The following is a 17,645-nucleotide window of genomic DNA, read 5'->3' as shown; positions in this document are numbered from 1 at the left end:
TGAATATGTGCTTCATGTCAACAACACGTCAGTGTGTGGCCAGCCGGAGGACGGCAGGTGCTCAGATGAAAATCCAAACAGGAACACAGTCAGCTCCCTCGGAGGGACACAGAGGCATATTGTCTAAACTCTAAATCTAACATTTATATTTGATCAGCAGACCTTACTGAGAGTAACTGGGAAACTGTAGAAAAGGTGACCTGGGAGTTCATATTACACAGAGCAGCACTGTGAAACAAGTACAGACAAGTGCTGAGGAGGGAAACATCGGCTGCCCACACAGACACACAGACTCTGAACACATGCAAACGCTGTAACCTGAATACATTTATGGAAAGAATGTCTAGAAGAAATATCAGCAAATAGTTGTACGCATGCATTTTTGATGAAATGGCAGTCAGTGGAAATCTAGTGTTAAATGAATACCTGCATAACATCCTGTCTAGCAAAGTCACTGAAAATTGTCCAACTTTTCTTTTTCTGAACTACTCAGCTTCAGTATTTTTGCTTATTGTAGTACTCATGTGCAAGTCCTATAATATCTTAGGTTTAAATTATGCAGGAATATAAAACAGTTTAAAGCACTTAAAACCATATTGTAGAAAGTGGAGTCAATTTGTCATTCAAAGCAACACAATCAGTGTTAAAACAGCTTTAGAGCTACTAGCCTTGCAAAACACAGTCAAACCCCCTCTATATATAGTCTGCTGGTTGCTCAGTATTATTTGAGTTTGATCAGTGGTCATAGTGAACTTTGGGTGTGCTTAAGCTTAAGGTCAAGAACTTATAGCAGGTCATTCTCCTTCAGGGTTTTCTGTTACAGAGGAAAGTGTGTGGTTCCATCAATTACAGCAAGTAGTCCAGGTCCTGAAGCAACATTGCAGCCCTAGACCATCAGACTACAACTATCATGTTAGACTGTAGGGGTGATGTTTCTTTTCTTTCAAAGTGCTTTAGATCTAGGTTAGATTGTTTTTTTTTTGTGATCTCCTGGGTGATCCATGTTGTGCTCTTCTTGGAGTAATTTTAAAACCTCTTGAGAAGGTCCATCACTTTTTTCTTCATTAGTGGATAATGTCTCTTACTGTGGTTTACTGGAGTCTCAAAGCCTTGGTTTTGGAACCCCTTCCAGATTGTTTCTTGAGGGCTATTAAACTACTTCATGTTGTCAGACCTTCATTTTTATTACTTTTTCTTAAAGAAGCAGACAGGAAGCGACATGGAGAAAGGGGGAAGACATGCAGCACAGGTCTCCGGGGGACTCGAACCCGGGAAAGCAGCGTCGAGGACTGAAGCCTCGGTACATGGATTGCATGCTACGCCACGTGCTAAGCCACACGCCGCACCCAGACAAGTTCCTTTAAAGTGATTTTTTGGTTCTACAGGTCTGACAGTATTCTGACCTGGGTGTGGCTCATTAAATTGAACGCAGCGTTCCAAAAAATGGGTTTGATCATAGTTAATTCTTGATTTAACAAGTGGCTGGTTTGTTTGAATAGCTTTTTTTTTTTCATAAAGAAATAAAATAATCATTTGTCTTAAAAAATGGACAGCTACACTGGCCTACTGTGTTCATTACTGACCTCAATTTGGTGAACCAAGCAATTAAATCCCTTTCACACCTCACCGTGTTTTTGCAGGCACGTTCTGTTTCAATGCATGTGTGTGTGTGCGTGTGCTCAGGATCCTGTGTGCATGTCAGACTCACTACCCCCCCTTTCCACTCTCCCTTTATGGCGTGGAGATTAGGTCGTTAATCCAGTAGACCTCATAGAAAAAGCCTCTCCTGATGCCACAATAGATTTCAATCAGTCCACTGGGGAGAGGACGGACCTGCTGTTGATAGGCATCCTGACCTCGCTTACACACACATGCAGAAACAAACAAAGATACACACATACACATTCTTGTTTTGCTATATGTAGTGAGGACCATGTGTTGACTCCCATTGACTTCCATTGATTTTCAGTCATTTTCAACCCTTTCTATGTCCTAACCCTGACAAAAACCCTAAACCTAACTATTACCAGTGCATGTCTAACCCTAACCTTAACATAAAGTCAATTCACACCTTAGTCCTAAACCTAACTGTTAGCAAAATAGGTCATGAGGACCAGCAAAATGTCCTCACTTTGGTACAAACGGTCCTCAGTTTGATGGTGAAATCGGGAAAATGGTTCTCACTGTGATGCCAAGACAGGAACACACACACACTTTTTATTCCGAGGACAACATATTATTACATGTGTATTAAAAGCTTTATTTATTGCATAAATATACTGATTATCATTGTCTTTATTGTCTGACAGTCTGCTTGTAATATCTGTGAATTTAGGAAAAAAACTCCTTAAAATCAGTATCTGACTCTGATCACAGCCCGATTAAGTCCTTTAGTGTCTCGTTTCTGTTAGACATTCTCCACTACATCAGAGCACCGACCTATACATTTATTGATTTTCTCTTTGATTCACAAGAGGCAATGTTTCCACAGTGTTAACTACCTCTTATTGAGCTATGCATTAATATAAGAACGCATTCTTATGCCACCTCCAGTTCAGAACGGAATGAAAATGATTGAATTCAACTTTTGCTGAGCTACTTGAAGAGAAAATCTGAAAAGTTTCAGCTTTAGTAATCAATAAAGTGGGTATTCTTTGTTATTGTAAAAAAAAAAAAAAAAAAAAAAAAAAAACTGGGAATTTTCCCATGAACCAAGAAAGCGACTTCTTTCTTGAGTTTTTGGAGAAACTATATCCATCCCGTGTAAAAATCAAATGCCTTTCCCCCATAAATGTTTTCAATTTGAGAGAAAACCTCTTTCCTCTCGTCCAACTTACTACCTACCGCCCTCCTCATGAATCATGAATGGTACTATCTTCCATTCATGGTCCCATTACTTTAAACTCACTTCACTGTCTCTGGCTCCAGTTTAGCGGACTGCCGCCATATTCTTGAGGCGGACTACATAAAGTAGCACAAAGAGAAACACCGAACATGGAAGTGGAGGCATCAAGACTTCAAAATAAGATGGTTTCTTAAAAGTGGAAAAAAAAAAACCCAGAAATGTGGAAAAAGAATCCCCCCCCCCGTGAGATTACAAGGGCAAGTTAATTGTGAAAAGGGGCTGCAAATGTTGGTGTAATGGTATCGAGCCATTCCTGAACAAAGAAACAAGTATCGTGGGCTAAAGACTAAGATGACTGGACTGTTGCTCATGGTCCAAAGACTTATTTTCAGATCAAAGTAAGTTTTATCTGTTTTGATAATCAAGATCCTAGAATCTAGTTGCTTGAGGTCCAGAGTGAAGTTTCCATTTATGTTTTGGGGAGCCATGTCATCTGCTGGTGTTGATCCACTGTGTTTTTATTAAGTTCAACAATAGCCCAGCTGCTACCAGGATATTTTAGGGCAATTTGTGCTCCCTTCTGCTGAAAAGCTTTATGGAGATGCTGATTTTATTTTCCAGCAGGACTTGTTACTTTCCCACACCGCCATAAGTACTAATATCTGCTTTAATTATCGGGGTATCACTGTGCTTTCTAAACCTCACAGAAAATATAGGAAGTATTGTCAATATGAAGATTAAAGATACCAGACAGAACAATGCAGATGACTTTAAGGCTGCTTTAACAGCAACCAAGGGTTCATTATCACCTCAGCAGAGCCACAGGCTGATTGGCTCCACACCAAGCTGCTCTAAAGCAGTTATCTATGCTAAAGGAACCCAACCAAGTATTGAGTGCACATAATTTACTGCAAATGGAAATACTTTTCAGTAAAAACAGTGTTTTTGTTTATAGGTGTAATATTCCTATTTTTTGACAAACAGAAGTTTGGGTTTGCATTAGCTGTAAGGCGTCACCTTTAAAATGAAAAGAAATAACTGCAAAACTATAAATTGTGCGTAATGGAACTTTATAACATGAGTTTCATTTTTTGTTTAATTCTTACAATAAAATAACTTTTTGATAACATTTAATTGACTAATAATATATATTAGAATATTTATATTATTCGGTACGATTTTGCGTCCACTTTTCAGTGAAATAAATAAATAAAAAAAATCTCCATGTATACCTTATTTTGAAAGTCCGTACCGGAAGCACTATTTCTGGTTACGTGACGAACTTGACGTTACGTTTGAGGCAGAATGACAGCTGAGTGTGTTGTAAAGGTGCAGCAGTGCGGTCCATAACGCCACCGACAATTATCCGCGCAGCCTAAAAACAAGGACCGACAACATCTAAGCCTCTCACGCTCCTTGTCGGTCTCCCCCGGACGCTTCAGGGTGAGACAGGAGACAGCAGCCGTCATTTCTATCCTCTTTCTTTGCCGTCAGACAGAGAGAGAGAGAGAGAGAGAGAGAGAGAGAGAGAGCGAAGGGGGAAAAGATCCGGATGTAACAGCAGAATTGGTCTTTTTTCGCATGGCGTAGACACCTTTCCTTCAGCGGAGTATTGTTGATGATTGGAGGGTCGAAGGAGGCCCTCGGGTCGACAGCTAACACCACTAAAAATATCCTCAAACCGACAGACACCTATAGTGGGATTAATTAACGAAATGATTGTGCAGTCCTATTGAGGAAGAAGGCTTTTAAAAAATATATTTTTTCTTGACTACCTCAGTTTTGTGACTGGAGAGAGAAAGAAAGAGCAGAAGTCAGCAGGAATAATACATTGGGTGTCTGTCTCCTGCCACAAACCCCACTGAGGACGCGTTTCTTCTCCAAGACCGAGGAAAAGAAGGGGACATTTGCTGTGTGAGATCGGGGGTGTATGAACGTGTGATCACCAGAAAACCTTCAGGATGTCGGGCAGCACCTCAGCGGACATGGTGAGATAAATGCCTGAATGTTGGTTCTGTGTCATATAAACCCAATCATTTCCAGAGGGCTCCTGACTCTAGAAGCGCAACCCCGAAGCAGGGCTGATGTCTGGTTTTATTGCTCTGGTTTCCAGCACAAAGCTCTGCTTTGTCACTTAACTTCCCTGTTAGGCTCAAAGTTTGGATTAGGATTTTTATATATATACAGTTCCTTGTAAAATAAACTTTGTCAACTTGACTGATGGGGAAATATTAGTTTCTTTGTATTTTGCAGTTCTAAGCAGCTATTAGGTCCAGCTGTAAGGCTCTCCACAGGTCTTCTGTTCTTTCATTTATGATGTTGAAATAGACTTTTGGTTGGACCTTGTCGTGTCAGGCTCATAAGAGATTACACAAGGCACACATTTATAAGGAAACGCTGTTCCTCAAACTATTGGGTTTTACTTCTCTGTTTAAAATAGCTGCAAATTAAGTATACAGAGCCTGCAAAAATATGTATTCCCACTTTATCTTTTCCACATTTTGTTGCATCACAACCTCAAACTCCTGTGTATTTTGTTTGGAATTTATGTGGTGGACCGAAGCAAAATAGTGCAAAATTGAGGTGGGAAGAATATGATACAAGCATGAAAAATCCACGTAAAGTGTGGTGTGCATTTGTCCCCTTTACTCTGATACCCTTAAACAAAATCCAGTGCAACTGATTGCCTCTAAAGTCAAGTAATTAGTCACAATAGGGTCCATTTGTGTGTAATTTAATTGTCCTATAGATACAGCTGTTATGTGAAGGCCCCAGGGGTTTGTTAGAGAACAGTGGTAAACAAACATGACAGAGAAAACTGGGGAACACCAGGCTGGTCAGGGATGGTCACCTAAACCGACAGGCCTGGTAAAGAGACCTTTAATTGTATAAGCAGCCAAAAGGCCTATGGTCACTCTGGAGGAGCTGCAGAGGTCCACGGCTCATGTGGGAGAATTTATTGACAGGACTAGATGCCACAAATCTGGCCTTTATGGACGAGTGGAAGGAAAAAGCCACCGTTAAAAGAAACCCAAAAGCCCTGTTTGCAGCTGGCCACCCGCTATGTAGGGGACACCAGAAACACGTAGAAGCATGTAGTGTGGCCAGATGAGAATAAAACAGAGCGTTGTGGCCTCCATGCAACAGTCTGTATGTGCCAGAAATGCTAACACTGATCAAGACACTAAATATTTCATCCCCACAACGGAGTATGGGGATGGCAGCATCATGCTGTGGGGATGCTTTTCTTGCCAGATGGTGGGGTAATGGATGAAGCTAAATACAGGGCGATTATGGAGCAAAAGCACTTCAGTCTCTAAATGTCTTGAGACTGGAATGAAGGCTCACCTTCTGATAGAACAACCACTCTAGACACAGCAAGAGCTAACATGGTTTGGTTTAGAGTGGACCATTTTCATGAGCTTGAGGGCCCAGTCAAAGTCCAGAACAAAATCCATTTGAGAATCTGTAGTATACCATGAAACTTTATGTTAATAGATGCTCTCTGAACAATCTGACTGAGCTTGAGCGACTTTGCAGCCAAAATGGGCAAAAGTCTCTACCTTTCTGTTTCTTGATGAGCAAAGCTGGTAGAGAAATACCTCAAAACACCTGCAGCTGTAGTACAACGTGGGTCTAGTATTACAAAAACCCAGGGGGCTGAATACAAATGCACACCACAATTTTTAGATTTTATTTAGTTAGAAAATTTGATCATTTTCCCTCCAGTTCAGATCTAAGCACCACATTGTGTTTATCTGTGGCATAAAAGTGCTCCTGAAATACATTAACGTCACAGGAACATTAACACTTTCGCAAGGCATTGTGTGTGAGTTATGAACTGCTAGTCACCTAAAGTAGTTGTTTTTAACTTCAGTTGTAATGATTTATCTTGGACATTTTCTTATGTTTTATTTTTGAAAGATTTATAAGTGACATTCCGAAAAGGGCAACGTTACTTAGAGGAGTATGGCAGTGACATCTCTGCTACATAGTAAGAAGGATGGCCAGAAGGTTGTATTCACCATTTAGGTTTAATAGACTATGATGCTGCAACGTTGTTTTAGTGGGAGGAGGGTGTTTTTTTTTGGGGCAACTGTTATATAAGCAATGCCAGTTCAGTTTTTCAGTTCTACCGTTAGCTTTAACATTTAAAATGCCAACAGAGACTTTTGGAGCCTGAAATGGACTTCTTTGACTTTTACACTTTGTATTGCAAGATCTGATGTTTACCCACAGAGATAAATTGTGGGTCCAGTTCATATGGAATTGACCTTCTAACTTCTGAATAGTAGATAAGATCATTGCTGTCATCTTTCCACCTTGACATTGTGTTAACACCCAGCACCTGGATGCAAATCAACCTATTTCCCGTGCTTTCACTATTTCAGATTTTCTTTGAGATTTGACCCGCCATTTTCCAGTTTGATCAGTTCTGTTACATATAACGGGAAAAATAGGCTACAGGCTTTTTGATAAATAGGAAAAATAAGGAATTACAAAATCGTCCCTCATAAAAGCCCTATGTCCTTAACGTTTATCTGATGTTTTTTTTTTTTAATTGCAGCATACAGTTCAGGTAAAATAAGTGGAAATGAACAGAAAATCCAAATGTTATTGTATATGCTACTTATTCAACATTAGCAGTGCTTCTATAATTTTCAGGATCTTTTTCTGTGTTTTATGTTTGACATGTTGTGACTGTTCAGGGTTATTTTACTGCCACCATAACAATGGCCGATTACAGAGTACTGTTTGTGAGGCTGACTCTTTTGAATATAACATAGGTTCCCCAACAAAGTGCTCATTTTCCCCTGTTTTTTGGGCAGGGGGCATTTGTACGCATGCATATGTTCAAAGAAAATACTGCCTACTAGTGGTATGACAGGTTAATTACACCGTTTTCAACGTTTATGCTAGTTTGTTGTGCGTTAAGATGGCTTTAAAACATTGTCATGTAGATGTGTTAACAGAACCGGCAAAACAATCCAGTTTTTAAGGATCGTTGTCATGTGCACAGGGCCACGGCTGTCACGTTACCAGTAAGACGATGTAGTGACAAGTTACACGGAGGCCTCTTCAGACCATGGTCATCATCAGCTGACCTAAAAAGCATTTTCAGACTCTTTTAATCACCATTCTTATGTGACATATTAACTCATGTCACACCAGCTCACTAACAGTGGTTTGTTTTTTATGAGCTCTCGTCATAAAGATTTATGTCAGGCTCACATGGGTAAGAAATTCCACAAATTATGGTCATAAAACGCATCTAACTGGGTTGAGGTACTCTAATTCCCCTGAGGTTGTTGCATGTCCGTCATCTTTGCTCCGAGTGGACGTTCGGCACTAAGAATACTGCCAGGTCTATGTTTAGAAAGGATAAACCACGTAATGTGCCCCTACGTCGAGTTTAGCTATGCCAGCTGTGCATGTGTTGTTGCCCGTCCACACTCAGCTGATCCCCCCGGCCCCACCTCCCACTGAACAGCAGGTCCTTTTTGCCGCCATAGCCGTGAGCTGACCTCTGTCCATACACGGTCCAGTCGGTGCAAATGCATCTAATAGCTCAGCATGTGGAATTCCCACAGATTATGAGCTGCATCTTTCGTTTTCTGATCCTTCCTGACTGACAGCCTGATCCCGGTGACTCTGCAAGAAGATTGCTGGAAGGTTTTGTTTTATGCTGTATGGAAAACTATAAGATTTGACTGATGTGTCCCTGGTCCAACATACCTGAATCCAGTAGCTGATTGCAGCCAAATTCTACAGAGTCCTGCCAATGACCTCATTATATGACCTCGAGTGTGACATCCTTGAATTAATCCATTTAACCTTTATCAACTCCTCCATCCATCCATCCATCCATCCATCCATCCATCCATCCATCCATCCATCCATCCATCCATCCATCCATCCATCCATCCATCCATCCATCCATCCATCCATCCATCCATCCATCCTCTCCTTTCCTTAGTCTGTAATATGTTTCTAATTATTAACAGTTTAGGTGGTGACCATGGGGGGAGCTTTGTGTTTGAGCCTCTAGCGTTTCATTAAACATCCCTCCAACTCACATTGTTATTACATAATTTGTCATCAACATCAAGCTCAATGTTAATTTACTTTGTGGTAAATTCCAGATTTCCCCAACTTCCTAGTTTCAGACGTTTCTAATGGATTTTATTCAGTCCAGATCATCGTGTACCTGGCTCATGCTTTTAACATCCCCGTGGCAGAAACATAAAGGTCACATTCTGCACATAAGTAAGACATTTAAGACTTCCTAATCTCCAGAACAATTACTTCCCTCCATAGTGGAGCTCTGTCTATACATCAAATGAGCTCCTTGTGTTCCCCAAGGAAAGTTAGGCTAATATCAGCGATCAGAATCTCACTGATCCTGTGCTGCTGAAATCGACAGCAGATGCACATTCTCTTTCAATTTCCTCCAACTCTCTCAGCCGGTGGAAGGACCTTGTTGTATACACATTCTTAGAAAGACTCTATGGAGTAGGAGTTAGAGTAGGAGGAGAGGAGACTGCTGGTGCCAAACACAGTGGGTGAATGAATCTGAGAGAAAGAAAAGGAGAAGGAACAGTCATTTCCCTCAAGAATGGAGGCAGGGTTCCAATGGAGTGAAAGGAGGGAGGGGTGAAGGGTACAAAAACTGTGAAGAATGAGAGGTGGGGGGAGGCATACCCCAGAAGTGCTGACAGGGTCGAAATGTTCCCCATGGTAACACTGGGTCGCCTGGACCGCAGGTCGGAAGGCGAGCATGTAGAGGAGGCACTGCAGGTATGTGGCAGGTATGAGAGGAAATATCAAGACTAAAACCTGATGAATGAACCAACAGGAGACATGGTAGACTGTGCATTTAGTGTACAACCCAGCAGATAAGGCAAGGAGATCCAGCTTCAGAGACACCTCTGACATTTGGTTTAAACATTTGGTTTAAAGTTCGCCCATTTACAGTTAAGCCCAAAATTATTCACACCCCTGGCAGATTTATATTTAAAGTTGTATTAAATTAACTGAGTTTATTTCTGACAGGAAATGACAGCCGTGTCTCACAAAAGATACTGAGACAATATGCAAGGGGTAAGATTTTTGAAAAAGGCAATTTATCTGTTTTTGTGTATGTTATAATAAAAATGGCATGTTAAGAATTATTTATACCCTTCGCAATAAACAGTAGAAAATACTTTATTGGCATAACAGCAATCAAGCTTCTGTTATATTTGCTGACCTTGCTTTTGCACGTTTTCACTGGTATTTTGATCACGTTTTTGAGGTTGGAAGGTTTCCTTGCAATCACCCCAATCTTTTGGTCCCTTCACAGTTTCTCTGTTGAATTTAAGTTGGATCTCTGGCTGATCTCTTCAAAATGTTAATATTACTTCCTGTAATAACAAACAAATTGGTAAAATTTAAAATTTTTAAATTTTAATGATGTATACCGTGGCTGCAAGACATGCTTCTGTTTACCTTAAGTTTGATGGAGAAGTTGTAAAGCACAAAATTAAAGAGAAATTGCCAAAGTGACATTAGTTTGAGACTATTTTAAACGAAAGAGAAGCCATCAGGCTTTACTGTAAACAGACTTTGCATGGCACAATAACGCAACATCAACAACTCTGCAGACGGGTGCTTTACATTCGTAATGTGGTGTTTCCTTTGGGCATATTCAGTCTTTTCTATAAGAGCAAAGGGCAGATGCAGCATCCCAAAACGTCATTTATAAGCTGGAGTACAATCAGCCTGTGGCACTGCTGAGGTCTTATGGAGGCCCAGGATGCTTCAATAGCGGCCTTTAGCTCATCCAGAGTGTTGGGTCTTGAGTCTCTCAACGTTCTCTTCACAATATCCCACAGATTCTCTATGGGGTTCAGGTCAGGAGAGTTGGCAGGCCAATTGAGCACAGTGATACCATGGTCAGTAAACCATTTACCAGTGGTTTTGGCACTGTGAGCAGGTGCCAGGTCGTGCTGAAAAATGAAATCTTCATCTCCATAAAGCTTTTCAGCAGATGGAAGCATGAAGTGCTCCAAAATCTCCTGATAGCTAGCTGCATTGACCCTGCCCTTGATAAAACACAGTGGACCAACACCAGCAGCTGACACGGCACCCCAGACCATCACTGACTGTGGGTGCTTGACACTGGACTTCTGGCATTTTGGCATTTCCTTCTCCCCAGTCTTCCTCCAGACTCTGGCACCTTGATTTCCGAATGACATGCAGAATTTGCTTTCATCCGAAAAAAGTACTTTGGACCACTGAGCAACAGTCCAGTGCTGCTTCTCTGTAGCCCAGGTCTGGCGCTTCTGCCGCTGTTTCTGGTTCAAAAGTGGCTTGACCTGGGGAATGCGGCACCTTTAGCCCATTTCCTGCACACACCTGTGCACGGTGGCTCTGGATGTTTCTACTCCAGACTCAGTCCACTGCTTCCGCAGGTCCCCCAAGGTCTGGAATCGGCCCTTCTCCACAATCTTCCTCAGGGTCCGGTCACCTCTTCTCGTTGTGCAGCGTTTTCTGCCACAATTTTTCCTTCCCACAGACTTCCCACTGAGGTGCCTTGATACAGCACTCTGGGAACAGCCTATTCGTTCAGAAATTTCTTTCTGTGTCTTACCCTCTTGCTTGAGGGTGTCAATCGTGGCCTTCTGGACAGCAGTCAGGTCGGCAGTCTTACCCATGATTGGGGTTTTGAGTGATGAACCAGGCTGGGAGTTTTAAAGGCCTCAGGAATCTTTTGCAGGTGTTTAGAGTTAACTCGTTGATTCAGATGATTAGGTTCATAGCTCGTTTAGAGACCCTTTTAATGATATGCTAATTTTGTGAGATAGGAATTTTGGATTTTCATGAGCTGTATGCCAAAATCATCCGTATTAAGACAATAAAAGACCTGAAATATTTCAGTTAGTGTGCAATGAATCTAAAATATATGAATGTTAAATTTTCATCATGACATTATGGAAAATAATGAACTTTATCACAATATGCTAATATTTTGAGAAGGACCTGTATATTGATCTCTGTTGATTTGCACCACCAGTAACAATGGGGTGCCTTCGAGTGTTTGCTTATAAGAGACAAAATTAAGTCCTGTTTTAAATACTCCTACACGCTTTGGTGGACTTGTCAACAGGTTATTTATAATATTCTCTGAAACAATAATATAAAAATAGTTTTAATCAAAAAACCAAATTCCTGTCGAATCTCTAAATTCTTATGGCTTCAAACCTGCTGATTATTTAGCATGGGAAAAAACTGTTGCTTTGTGTTCGAGGGGCTAAAATGTTCTGTCGTACCTCCTGGTCTGCCTGAGTCAGGGCTGTCGCTGTCACCAGCAACACAAAGTAACATGTTCTCACCACTGCACAAGTGACACAGTGTCTGACTACTAGCCACTGAGTGTGCAAAGACTGAGAGCCAAAATGCTTTATATCCTTTTCACAATCATGCTTCAGAGTAGCTTCTTCAGACTTCACCGAAAACGTACTTCAATAGAGATTTATCATGTTGACCGCAGACATGTTTTTTGGATTCTGTCATGTTTCTAATCTGATTCCGTTACTGCTTGGCAAATTATTTCTCTTCTTTTTAACTGCCAACACAGCTCATAAAACTCATAAAATGAGTTGCATGCTCTAAACTACATTTACAGAGGACACATAAACCAAATAAAGTATTCCATGAAAAGTACCTAATATCCACTGTGAAGCACAGGGCTAGAAGTGTCATGGTTTGGGGATGTTTTACCGCAGCAGGACCAGGTCAGCTCCCCTTCATAGAGTCCACCATGAATTCTTTATCAGAGGGTGCTTGATGAAATTGTTAGATCATCTGTAAAGAAAAATAAAGCTGAAGGACTTGACCCTGTAACATGACAGTGACTCAAAACATACCTGTAACTACACCAAGGACTGGCTGAGAATTAAATAACGGACTGACCTGGTCCGAGTCAAACCATAGTTTTTGTTTTCCGTTAGATGCTGTAGGCTGACTTGAAATGGGCTATACATGCATATACATACACTTGTCAGCATTATTTCCTACTTTCTGCATAAGGACTTTATGTGGTTTTAGCTTTAAACGAGTGTTAGTTTTAACCTGGACGTACTTTAATGAACTTAAAATCTGTTTCGGATAACATATTACTATCAACTGCATCACTGTGGGGCTTCAAGCTTCTCTGTGTGTGGCTCAATCTCACTTTGACTCTGTAGGCTGCACAGAAACACACAAAGAGGCCAGAGGTCAGGGTCAGAGGTGAGCAGTGTGTTGGTCTCTGGTGAAGAAACAATGAGATGGGGATTCCTTGCTGCTGAAAACAGCCCTTCGTGTCCTGAATGGCAACTCCAGCTTAACTCAGCATGCATGACACGGAACAGCCAGAGACAGAGAGAGGTCTTCAGCCTCGGGCCGACGCTGCTAACCGGACTTTGACTGACACATTTTAAAGAGGGATGGGGGTTGGAGATCCACAGAATCACAAGAATGCCAGTTGGATGAAGCATGTTGGTGGATGTGCTTGTATTACTGATGCCATGTGTTGGCAGTCTGAGTCACACATCAGGATTACGTCATGCTGCCCTAGTGGCGCAGCTGATATATTGACTCTGACACTGTCACATGTGGGCCTCGCAGAGCCACGGATGGTCTTGTTGGCAGTTCTGAAGGGGCAGGAGCCGCAGTGATTCATATTCATTAAAAATGTGTTAGAAAATTGGTGACATGATTGTGAAACACTAAACGGAAGAAAACACCTGAAGATTTTTGGTGACTAACACCATGCTGCATCTTTACAAGATGATTGCATTACCTTTAGTTTTTGTTTGACAGTAGCTGTTATTAACAAATAAGTTGTCAGTCCAGCAGTCCTCTTTAATTGTTCAGAGTTAATTCAGTCTCGTATTGATGCGTGTCCACAGCACCAGCAGGAAGTCCCATTGACTGCTTGCGCAACAGTTTTTTTTCACATGTGTTTGTCATTGTAATGTTCATGTTCTTATGTTCCTTCGGAAAATGAAACCATGGTGCTTGATGACCAGGTTCAGAATAAACTAGTGAAAGGATTATGGTCTCTATTTATTACTTACAGGGGTTGGACAATGAAACTGAAACACCTGTCATTTTAGTGTGGGAGGTTTCATGGCTAAATTGGACCAGCCTGGTAGCCAGTCTTCATTGATTGCACATTGCACCAGTAAGAGCAGAGTGTGAAGGTTTAAGTAGCAGGGTAAGAACACTGTTTTGCTCAAAATATTGAAATGCACACAACATTATGGGTGACATACCAGAGTTCAAAAGAGGACAAATTGTTGGTGCACGTCTTGCTGGGGCATCTGTGACCAAGACAGCAAGTCATTGTGATGTATCAAGAGCCACGGTATCCAGGGTAATGTCAGCATACCACCAAGAAGGACGAACCACATCCAACAGGATTAACTGTGGACGCAAGAGGAAGCTGTCTGAAAGGGATGTTTGGGTGCTAACCCGGATTGTATCCAAAAAACATAAAACCACGGCTGCCCAAATCACGGCAGAATTAAATGTGCACCTCAACTCTCCTGTTTCCGCCAGAACTGTCCGTCGGGAGCTCCACAGGGTCAATATACACAGCCGTGCTGCTATAGCCAAACCTTTGGTCACTCATGCTAATGCCAAACGTCGGTTTCAATGGTGCAAGGAGCGCAAATCTTGGGCTGTGGACAATGTGAAACATGTATTGTTCTCTTATGAGTCCACCTTTACTGTTTTTCCCACATCCGGGAGAGTTACGGTGTGGAGAAGCCCCAAAGAAGCGTACCACCCAGACTGTTGCATGCCCAGAGTGAAGCATGGTGGTGGATCAGTGATGGTTTGGGCTGCCATATCATGGCATTCCCTTGGCCCAATACTTGTGCTAGATGGGCGCGTCACTGCCAAGGACTACCGAACCATTCTTGAGGACCATGTGCATCCAATGGTTCAAACATTGTATCCTGAAGGCGGTGCCGTGTATCAGGATGACATTGCACCAATACACACAGCAAGATTGGTGAAAGATTGGTTTGATGAACATGAAAGTGAAGTTGAACATCTCACATGGCCTGCACAGTCACCAGATCTAAATATTATTGAGCCACTTTGGGGTGTTTTTGGAGGAGCGAGTCAGGAAACGTTTTCCTCCACCAGTATCGCGTAGTGACCTGGCCACTATCCTGTTAGAAGAATGGCTTAAAATCTCTCTGACCACTGTGCAGGACTTGTATATGTCATTCCCAAGATGAATTGACGCTGTATTGACCGCAAAAGGAGGCCCTACACCATACTAATAAATTATTGTGGTCTAAAACCAGGTGTTTCAGTTTCATTGTCCAACCCCTGTATATTCTCAATATCAACGTAACTTAAAAAATAATGTATCTTCTGTCCAACCAATGAATCTTTCTTTGCTTTGAAAAAACATTTCTAAGGCCTGCCTGTATGGAAGGGCTTCAGGGGCAAACATGCAGCAAGGGGCTCTCCTTGAAGTTTGTTTCGCAGATCAGGGTTGATCTGAAATAGAAACAAACTTGCACAACCATTTTGGAAAATTAACAGTTTTCACATTGTGCTCTCTTGCATTATGGTATAAAATCGCTTAACCTGTTTAATGCCGAATGGTCTCGTTCACAATTTACACTTGACACAGGGATGACTTGTGCAGTTGCAGCCAGTTGACTTCGGCAAGGGTAGATGTCTGTGCACTCATCAAATCCACTCTTGGACAACTGTGGCATCCTGTCCAGGTAGGAATTTGTTTGTGAGGGTCGGTAGGTGGGCAGTGTTGGCAGCATCATTCAAGGTTGGTGCCTGTGGAACCAAGACACTGAAAGCTCCAAGGATGTGGAGTTTCTCAAATCTTCTCTCGAAATAGCTGATGAGGCTTATGGTGTAAGGTGAAAGGACCTCCAATAATGGATGACAATAAAACATTTTATCAGAAAAATGAGTCAAAAGTAAGTTGCTCAGTAATTTTGAAGGACCCAGGTCTAACCGGGTCATCTAGATCCTGATGAATTTGGGATAGGACCCAGGGGGTCGTGTACCACCTGCCTGGACATAGTAACAGTTTACCATATGCATCATATACTGTATGCATTGGATCAGTTACAGACCTGGCAAATGTTTAAATCAGGTTTACCTTCAGTTTGGTAAAATAGTCACACCCCTAAACCTCAGCCAGACTCAGTAGTTTTGGGTAGTTGGTGTGATGTGCTATTTTGTTTTTAACAAACAAATACAGACACTTGAATCCTCCTCTAATGGCTTCATGTTCAACAATAATGTTGGGTTTGAAGACCTGCACCACTGAGTTACCTATAAAAAGAAAACAGGAACTAATTTTTAATTTATGTAATTGCATAAGATAAATTATACCATACCAGATGCTAGTGACACTTGTTTTTCCATGCTTTATGAGGCTCAGAGGTGATGTGTTGCTCCAAGTAATTTTAACGGAACACAAGAGCTCCAACTTTAATAAAGACCCTTTGTGCCGCGCCTGTTTTTGCCTTCACACGTGACAAAACCTTCTTGGGAATAAATTAACTAAAAATAATACATAAAGCCATTGATCAATGAAATGTGGTAAAATTTTAAAGTCCAACACAGATGCTAACAGCCCTGATCATCACATGTACCATACTTGTGAGGTACAGCCATGATTTGAACTGTGGCATGTAATGCCACTGTGGGTTCTACTCAGATTTCCAGTGCTTGGGATCAACTGAAATGAATGCATTATGTTTGAAGTCAATATTATAATTACCTACATTGTCACATGAACTTTCTCTGGTATTGTGGGAGACCTGTAGCTTCACTTGCTGCCTCCACTGTTAGCCATTCTGTCTCTGCACTTGTCCCTGTCTCATCCACTCCACTACCCTTTGCCATACCACTTTGCCCTGCACTAACATCTGACGTCTGGGATCTGGAATATTGTTTCAATTATTTGGTTGCTAATTTCCAATATAATTCACTGGGGTTGAAGGCAGGAATATTGACCTGATGTCTAAAATGGGGCATGTTGCCAAATAAATTACAGCCCTGATTTTATATTCATTTCAATGTTGGCTTTTAAGTAAAACAATTTTGTAATTTAGTTTTCTAACAGCATATGGTTTGACATTTCCATTTTAAAATGTCTGCATTCTACCTGTGGGGTTTTTAACTTCCTTGTTTGTGGCATTGTCTTTTTCGCTTAAATTAGCTCTCAATTGGTTTCATGGCTGAAAGAAGGAAAAAGTCACAGACTCGTTATGTTAGTCCAGTTGTCCTCGTCACATACCAGCATTGGTAGTAGTCTGCTTGTTAAGCTTGTCTAAGGTATTTTAATGGTGCTGCTGGTTTACAACATGAGCTGAAATTGTCAAAAATCACATATTATTAAGGATCCATCTATCTATCAATGCTTGCTTTTTAACAGCATTTCAATTTTCTTCATACCGCTCACTTGGTTCTTCCTGTCCTGCTTACTGTAGGCATGCTCAGCAGATGATTGAGAGAAGCTACATAACTTTAAAACTAACAATGTCTGTCCACTCAAGCGTTGTAACAACATCCCAGAAACTGCCTCTGCTAATGGAAAACTTTAGCTAACTAGCTTAGGGCCCAATGAAATCCATTTAAATTTTTGGGAATTTCCATGTTTTAGAGTATAAGGACATTTTGTCATCAGAAAGGGTGTGTTATCATGTTGTGGATGAATATCTCAACACTTCAATTAGAAAATATTAATATATGAATTACGTTTTCTTTATATAGTGCCATT

The 17,645-nt window shown here is 41.3% G+C and overlaps 1 protein-coding gene across 1 annotated transcript in view; it reads left to right on the top strand.

The window, feature by feature from the left end:
- Nucleotides 1-4,117: 4,117 nt before the first annotated feature.
- Nucleotides 4,118-17,645, top strand: part of ubl3a (ubiquitin-like 3a) — a 44,568-nt gene continuing 31,040 nt past the window's right edge. The window contains exon 1 of the mRNA XM_047379799.1: nt 4,118-4,833. Within this exon, the coding sequence (XP_047235755.1) occupies nt 4,807-4,833 (27 nt within the window). The 5' untranslated portion in view covers nt 4,118-4,806. The remainder of the gene's footprint in view (nt 4,834-17,645) is intronic.

The sequence above is a fragment of the Girardinichthys multiradiatus genome, chromosome 11 (assembly GCF_021462225.1).
Source record: "Girardinichthys multiradiatus isolate DD_20200921_A chromosome 11, DD_fGirMul_XY1, whole genome shotgun sequence".
Lineage (NCBI taxonomy): Eukaryota > Metazoa > Chordata > Actinopteri > Cyprinodontiformes > Goodeidae > Girardinichthys > Girardinichthys multiradiatus.
The sequence above is the reverse complement of the archived record's forward strand: the minus strand, read 5'-3'. Positions and strand labels throughout refer to the sequence as shown.